The sequence below is a fragment of the Nestor notabilis genome, unplaced genomic scaffold (genome assembly GCF_000696875.1).
Source record: "Nestor notabilis isolate BGI_N333 unplaced genomic scaffold, ASM69687v1 scaffold13748, whole genome shotgun sequence".
Classification (NCBI taxonomy): Eukaryota; Metazoa; Chordata; class Aves; order Psittaciformes; family Psittacidae; genus Nestor; species Nestor notabilis.
In genome coordinates this window covers 789-9,393 of record NW_009941637.1, presented here as the reverse complement: position 1 = coordinate 9,393, position 8,605 = coordinate 789, and the positions used below count along the sequence as shown (strand labels likewise).

Here is an 8,605-nt window from a genome sequence, read left to right as displayed (position 1 = left end):
CCTGATACCTTCTGAAAGTAATTTTCTGCACATCATTCAAGTCAGTGAGATTACAGGATGAAAAGGCCTTCTATACAAGCAACCTAGACGTTATCTGACACGGGTCTCATAGCTAGATCCATAGAAAGAGACAAGCAACATACATTCTTTTCACACTCCTTGGTGGTAACCAGACTCAAACTTCACTAGATATGAGTAGTCAGGTAACATCCTGATTGCTACAAGACCAGGATTTATTATCAGTGAGAAAATCTTAGCTCCAGCAAAGAGCACGAGCAGATCTGTGTCTAAGCAGCCACACTTTCCACTTCTGGCAACACAAGTGCTACCAATGATGTCAGTGAAATGAATGAGAAGGTTTTACAAAGCTGCCAGTGTGACCAAGTTTCAAAGCTGCAACTCTGAGGCACAGGCACTGGCAGGATCTAGATTGACCTGAGTTTTCTGCTTACAGAGGAGGGTGGTGGGAAAGAACACACGACAACAGTCTCCAGCCAACACCCCACATCTGACAGGGTCCAGCATAGTTATTACAAGGTAAAACATAAGGAGTTAGAGACATCATTTAGAAAAAAGAAACAACTGCCTCCCAAATCTGCCCTACTGAAAAGAAAACCCCAGCCCAAACACAAAACTGAACATCTGACACACCACTCGTGCTTACAACCATAATCATGGAACTTGAGCATTAGAGGGAGAGATTTTTCCTCACCACTGCTGCAATGGAGCTGCAAAACCAAGTTACTTGGAAAAAAATAATTCCCTTCCAAACATTCATTTAACAAACATTTATTATTAAAACCTGGAAAGGCTTCAGGAATCCTAAATTTGAAAGGGGCTCAAAAAAATCCCAGGAGTCAGTGAACTAAACCCAATTGAGCAGCTGATTCTCCTGACACATCATTAAAAAACAAGTTTCTTTAAAAAATTTTTTTTTGCACATTTTTCCTCATGGATTTATAAAATGCAAACAGGATGCTAGAAAAGTTTAACGTAAGGGAATGTGCTTTGGAAACAGTATTAAAACGTGTGTTCCTACAGAATGACATTATCAAGTTTGTGGTACTTCTTTTCACCTGACTGGCTATGTCTGAGAAGGTTCCTCCCCCCTTGCCTGGGTCCGTGAGGTTAGAAAAGCAGAGCTCCCATGCTGCCAACTTCACTCTGCTCCTTTACAAAGATCTCAAAGTACTGATAAATGATAGTGACAGCCAGCAGAATTCCAGTTCCAGACCCAATCGCCCCCAGGAAGTCTGCCAACACAGACAGGGCGCCAATACAGAGACCACCAAATGCAGCAGCTGTAGGGATGTACCTGAGAGACACAGAATGGGGACAGAAGAGGCGTCATTAGTGCTTGCTCAGGATATTAACAAATATACCAGGGTTAGTGGTATTGGGGTCTACAGAATTATCTGCTTCACAGGCAGGGTTTAAGAAACAATCCCACTGAGAACAGGGAGACCACCACAGAGAGATCTAACAAAACTACACAAGTGGAAAAGTCAATGTCAGAACACTTTTCCCATAGCCCTACAGTCACAGAATCACAGGTCAGAAGGGACCTAAAAGATCACCTTTTTAGGCAGAACATGACCTAGACTAGATGTCCCAGCACCCTGGCCAGCTGAATCTTAACAGTGGCCAATGTTGGGGTGTCCACCACTTCCCTGGGGAAGATTATTCCAATGGCTGATCATTCTCAGTGTGAAAAATTTTCCTCTTGTGTCCAGTCGGAATTTCCCCAAGAGTAACTTGTGCCCATCACCCCTTGTCTTTTCCATGGGACTCCTTGTAAAAAGGGAGTCTCCATCATCTTTGTAGTCACCCGTGAAATACTGGAACGTGTTGATAAGGTCTCCCCTAAGCCTTCTTTTCTCCAGGCTGAACAGTTCCAGCTCTCTCAGCCTTTACTCATACAGCTGCCCAGTCCTTGGAGTATCTTTGTGGCCCTTCTCTTACCCAAGAACAAGGACAAGGAACACACAACAGTGCTAATATACCAGGTAAAGTCTGTGTGAAAACATCACTCAAGAAAACACCACATTACAAATTACAAACTAGATGATCTTAAGGTCCTTTCCAACCCTAACTATTCTGTGATTCTATGATTAAGAAATCCTTGTGCATCAGCCTGAAGTAGGACACTCCAACAACACCCTGCATAAGCAGTCTGTAAAGTGTGTAGCTCACCTGTTCAGTTCATGTACCATTGAAGTTTCCCTGTGGCCTCGCATTACCATTTGCTGTTCTTTCAGCTGTTTGGCAACCTGTATTGAATCAAGGAATGGAGCAAATCAGTTTGGCATCATTTGCCAAGGCCACAGAACTTAATGCTGCAGGAAAGCAGAAGCAAGCCGTTTCAGTAAATGGCGGTGAGTTTGAGGGTTTTATTTTTGTATTCTTTTGTTTGGGGGTTTTGGTTTTCATATCCTTCACCTGAGTTTAAAACATCAGTATTTTAACTTCAGATAGACTGGAGTCACAGGCACTTTCTCTCACTGTCAATTATGCAAAGCTTTCTGGATAAATCTAGTCCTGTTAGGAAAAGGAAGATCTGGAAATTGGTAAGCTCTTATACATGTGAAATTCCTGTTTTGCCACCTACTCTTCTCCTGGTCACAGTTACTATGTTAGCAATACCATCCTATGAAGTGCCCACTCCATTTCAGTTCCAATAGAAGCTACACGCCTTAGAAAGAATCTCTTCTTGGAACATCATTCTTAGATCGGATTTCTGCAGTTGTACAAGGTAACTGTAGAGCCCTGCAAACATTTTACTAACAACTGAGGGAACAAACTCTAGCAGGGGAACTCCTGAAGGTTCTTGTCATAGAACCTACTGTACTGAGAAAACACCTTTCAGATGATCAAGCTACAGGTTTTTCACTATACAGTGAACATTTAAGTAATGATCTTTGTTTCTGACCTCGTTTACTTGAACTTCAAATAATTTTACTGAATATCAGGAAAGTATATTAAAGTGTTAAGAGCTGCCTGATGGTTTACACTCAAATGAAAATCTGGCTATACATGGCTGCGAGTGCCTCCTGCGTGCCTGACAACAAGCAGCTACACTCAAGTCCAAAACAAGAGAGTGCTCACGCTGTTACTGTAACTGTGCAACTATTACATGTTTGTTAAAGAATGGATGAATCCATTCCATATGGCTGCCAAACTCGATTTCCTACCCAAAACCACACAATACAAACATACCACGATGACAACTATTTTCCATCTTTGTTTCTAATTCCAATTTCAGAATGATATAGATGCTGAATAGCAAGTATTGTGTAGCAAATTAGGATTTTGAGAAGCCAGGCTCAGGTACATCAGTGCACTGCACTAGATTCTCTGTTATCAGCACTCTCAAGTTAAAAATAACGACTTCTAGCTAAACTTCTCCAAAGAAGTTAAGAACTCTCTATGCCAGGCACAAGAATTCAAGCTTTACCTGCATATTCTTAAGTAGTAACTGCCTTGCACATGGTGCATCTGTCATTTGGAGCTGAAGGAGTTTCTACCTTTCCTGTTACCTTGCCTGCCCTCACACTAGGTAGATGTTTCATAGCGATGCTCAGTTTTCTAATACCAATGAAAGCAGTTATTTGAGTTTTGTTGTTTTTAGAAGGCAGTAAACAGGAAAATATTACCCCCATTCTGCCCTCATCCTCCCCACTTACAAAAGGGACAAAAAAACCCCCAGTCACTGTTTGTACAAACAAGACATTACCAAGAAGATTGCCAGTGTAATAGCTATTTCAGAAGAAAGTCTTATTCATCCACCCTTATTTCTTCTGAAAGAGCTCACCTGTTTTCATCATGTAAGCTTACATGATTTATCATTTTAAACTTACATCTTTGGCAGAGGAGCCAGAGACTTCAATCCATGTCTTGGAGAAGAAAGCACAGGAGCCCAACATAAATACAATATAGACAACTGCATGTACAGGGTCTTCTAACACTGAGGAAAAGGACTCTGGAGGTGACAGGTAGTAACAAAGACCACCAACTGGATAAGCACGAGCAGGGCCTCCAGATGATGTGTCCTAAAAGAAGGAAGCAAACAGTCACCATCTTTCCTAGTACTTCTTAGCCATTAAGCTAAGCCTGGGTTTGTATCACCTTATTGCCACTACAAGAAGCACATAAAGAGTCAACTTTACTGTCACAAGCATTTACTAAAGTGGAAATGGAATACAAAAATGAACAGCAAAAATACCCAGGACAGCAAAGAACAACCCAAGATAAAAGGAGACCTGGTATCTACACACAATAGGTCTCAGATTTCAGAGTTTCAACATACATGATCACCTGTAGAAATGTGCCTTAAAATCTAGAGAGACCATCTCTTCAACCATGCCTTTAAATGGTGCTCTTATAAAGCTGTATGCAAGATTAGATGGAATACTCACAGACCAAGTGCCCAGCAGGCTAACCAGTAAGTTGCCACTGAAGCGAGCAGAAAGCATCTGGGAGATGACATACAAGTTGGACACCAGAGCAGACTGAAGAATAATGGGAATGTTGGAAGTATAGAACAGCTTGATCGGGTAGGTGTTGTACTGGCCACGGTAGCGAGCAGATTTGATGGGAAGATCCACTCTGAAGCCCTGAAAAGATTTCAAAAGAAACTCCCCTGTTAAGTCTGAACATGAACTGATAGCACAGGTCATAAATGAAATGAAGACTGAACATAGCGTCCAGGAAAAGAAACATTAAAACTTCCTTTACTCTTCAGCAGCTTGCTGCAACAAACAGCAAGAGACACACAGGCTTAAAGACCTCAAATTTTGGGCTAGGCACTATTACATGTATGTTCATCTATCTGTTGGTTTGGGTTTGTTTTCTTTCAGAGACCACAGCAGGTCTGGAGTCTTTTGCATGGCTACGCTAAGCATGGAAATCATGAAGAGAAGCTCAAGTTAAACGAACATGCACATGTTGCAGGTACAAAAATGAGTCTTTTGAGGGCGCTAGAAAGTGAAACTATAATTTCCTGTACAAGGAAGCAGACTGCAGTTCTACTTCCATACAAACTTCACAGTCCTTTTTATTCCAACTGACCTGGAAATAAATTACAATAGCAAAGACGAAGATGGTGGCAATCAGATTCATCAGGTTGGGGAGGTTCTGACGGTAAAAGGCCTCACGAAGAGCTCTGACTTTGTCTGTACGAGTAGCCAGAAGATGGAACAAGGCAATGATGGCTCCCTCAAATTCCATGCCTTGGAAAGAACAAGAAAAAACAAGTTAGGTGTGCTGTGACTATCTCCAAACGTCAAAGCTTTGTCCTTTAAGGCAAACTTCTGAACTACAGGATTCAGGGCGGGATGTCTCAAACTCTTCTGCATCTTGACCATGCTTTCAGACTTTCACTACCATTGTAAAAGATTTCTGTAAGGAAAACACTGTGCCATGTACCTCGCCCTGTGTTCACCGTGGTGGGGCTGAAGGCTTTCCACACTATAGTCTCACAGATATTGGTAGCAATGAAGAGAGAGATACCAGAACCAAGACCATATCCTTTCTGTAGGAGCTCATCCAGGAGCAGAACTATCAATCCAGCAACAAAAAGCTACAGTAAAAGAAGAGAAATACAGTATTAGTCCCATTCCTTTCTAGTTTTTGTTAAAAGAATAACTTGTATTAAAAGATAAGGATATATATAAAAGAGGAAGCAGGAACACTTTGATCTTTCTTCTCTGCATGCAGGACAGACAGTCCATAAGGCTGATATTTTTGACCCCTTCAGAGGGAGGATAAGTAGAAAGGACTAAAGTTACCTGAATTGTGATAAGCAGGCAGATCCCAGCACCCATCTCAGATGGGTCTCCATACATCCCAGTCATTACATACACAATAGACTGTCCGATGGTAATGATCATTCCAAACACTGCAGAATAAAAACCAAGAAGTATGTATTTGTTCTGGGGATTTATGTCAGTGGATGATTAGAGAATATAAACCACTTCTTTGTGAAGTAAGCTGGGAAGGAATATGTAAGTCACAGGATGCTTAAATTCAAAGGCAAGTCAAGTTTGTTGCCTGAAATCTGGCACTGAAAATACACACAGACACTGCAGAAACAAATACGCTTAGAAGCAAGTGGGTTTGGTTACCAAAAATTGCTTCAGATAAAAAAACCTTTAAGGCTGTTAAGATATTACCATAGCAATTCATGATTCTTTTGAGTAGTGTGGTACAGCATCAAGTAGCTAAAGGATACTCAAATTTTTCTAAGAGTCATTTATCAGCTGAGCACAGATACTCCAAAACATCAGCCTTTAACATCAGCCATTAACTCACGTTTCTGCGCTCCGTTGAAGAGGGCTCTGTCCTTTGGGGTATCACCAACTTCAATTATCTTAGCACCTGCCAAGAGCTGCATGATGAGCCCAGAAGTGACAATGGGTGAAATTCCCAGCTCCATCAACGTACCTGCCAGACACAGGAAGAACAGTGAAAGAAAATCATGGGGGGTACCAGGCGCCTTTGAAGTTCACAGTTTGGTTCTTTCACCCTTTAACATCATGATGAAGAAGGTATAAAACTCCAAATCTCCATTAATGTTAAAGGTGTCAATGGTAACAGAAGCTTGTTAAAAGTCAGTCTGATGAGTACTGCATTATTCCTCAGTACCTTAAAAACTTCATTCTCTGAAAAAGACATTTGCTGTCAGGAGCAGATTTACTCTGCAAAAAAGAAGATAGGAATTTGCTTTGTGCCTCTGACAATCACTCACTTGATTATTTGTAATTTTAAACAGGAAAACCCAAACTTTTTTCAGGAGTGCACCAAGAATGCTTTATGATATAAACTGATAGATAGCCCAAGTGATAGAGAATGACAAAGTGAATTCAGGGAACTGTCACCATTTTTAATTCACGCCTGCACTAGGAAGCCTCTGAAATTTATAAAAACCACCATGAATTTTAATCTTCTGCGAAACAGACTCAAAGATGTGACGCAGAAAACCACACCACACACACATAATAGAGTTTGAAACACAAATCAGAAGGCTTGAAATATGTATGGAAGATTGCAACAGCAGCAAAGCAGGTAATCAGGAACTGTCCCTTCCCTACAAAATGCTCCTTGATTTCTGGATGTACACAGCTAACCATAAACTCATTCTGTCCACCAAGCTGCAGCTTCCCAATGCTACACTGCTTCATAATTTTACATGATATATAAGATGACTTTTTTCTCTCTACTTCAGTTTTTACCTTCATTAAAATGAGTGCAGTGTAGGAACAAGTCCAGAAATGTTTTGATCCAAGCTAAAAAAATGCCCTCCTGAAAGACTGACCATACCTCTATTTGAAGCCAAAATCACTCTCATCCAGTAGAATGGATCTGCTGAGTCTGATGACATGATACCAAACAAGGGAATCTGCATTTCCAACCAAGAGAGGAAAACAGGATTAAATTAGAAACTTCATAAAATCCTTTAAACATTTCAGCTCTTCTTTAAGAACACAAAAAGCAGACGTACCTGGCAGCATACTAAGAAGATGAAGAGCGTGATAGCTGTCCAGAGCACCTTTTCCTTAAACTGAATCTACAGGAGGAAAACCAACAAGCAAAGATGCTAAAGCTGTCAAGATAACAAGATCTAGCCAATCAGGCAAACTTTCGTTGCAGCTAAAGCCCACTTGATTTTCTTGTGAAGGGACAAAGTACAGAACATCCTAAATAAAATAATTCACTGTTCATCCCTTTTACACTACAGAAGGCCAAGGAAAATGACAAAACTTTACCGAAACTTTAATCCAGATAAACAAGCTCATGTCAATAGAAGGTAACTCTGGTACCTCCAGAGAAATGAGTCCTACGTTTTCATAAGAAAGAGCTTCTGGTGAGAAAAAAAAATGATACAGAGAAGCTTATCCTACCAAATAGCCTTAGATTAGAACTTACAGAACAAGATGCTATTTAAACTACTCTCATTTACACCCCAGTATGTCCCACTTTCAGCATCTCACTGCTAAGGCATAACCATACCTGCACAAGTTCACAACAGCAGATACATTCTTGTACAACCATATCCCCAATACAGGATGTACAAGACAAGCACAGCACTAAAAAAACTTGTGCCTAAAAGTGCCATTCTCCCAGGGAAAAACCCAAGCAAATCCCACACATACAAAGTAAGGCGTAAACCTTTTGTCTTGTACAAATATAAAGCTATGAAGAAAATTTTATTTCCTCACCTTCCGTTCTGGCTTTTGGATTTCAGGCAAGATTACACAGAAGGGCTTGATTACTTCAAGAAATTTGACTGTATGGGAATAAGTTAAAAGACAAAGTGAACACAATGAAAAAGGATCTCCTCCTAGTGAGCTGGACACATCCTTAGATCAGAGAAGTCTCAGGCTTAGAATTATCATATGAAAGAAGAGGGTACCTGCAAAGTCATAAGTTCTCCTGAAAGCAGAGAGCTACAGTTTCAAACACTTAATGCAAAACTTCTCAAGACAAATCTAGGATGTGCACACACTCTACATATTTTGGAGTCATCTGAACTAAAAGTACAATGATGCAGAAGAACAGAAACTACTGGTGACTTCCCACTTCCCTCCTCTACCTGCTCTTGTGAGAC

At 40.7% G+C, this 8,605-nt stretch overlaps 1 protein-coding gene across 1 annotated transcript; it reads right to left on the bottom strand.

Annotated features, from left to right (window-relative positions):
* Nucleotides 1–833: 833 nt before the first annotated feature.
* Nucleotides 834–8,357, bottom strand: LOC104410743 (protein transport protein Sec61 subunit alpha; the record flags this gene model as incomplete). Its single annotated transcript, XM_010020993.1, has 11 exons — nt 834–1,315; nt 2,194–2,270; nt 3,858–4,049; nt 4,416–4,613; nt 5,068–5,228; nt 5,425–5,578; nt 5,787–5,896; nt 6,310–6,441; nt 7,318–7,396; nt 7,499–7,564; nt 8,217–8,357. Coding segments are annotated over 11 exons (1,497 nt in total), but the record flags the coding sequence as incomplete, so codon positions are not given.
* Between the last annotated feature and the right edge of the window lie 248 nt (nt 8,358–8,605).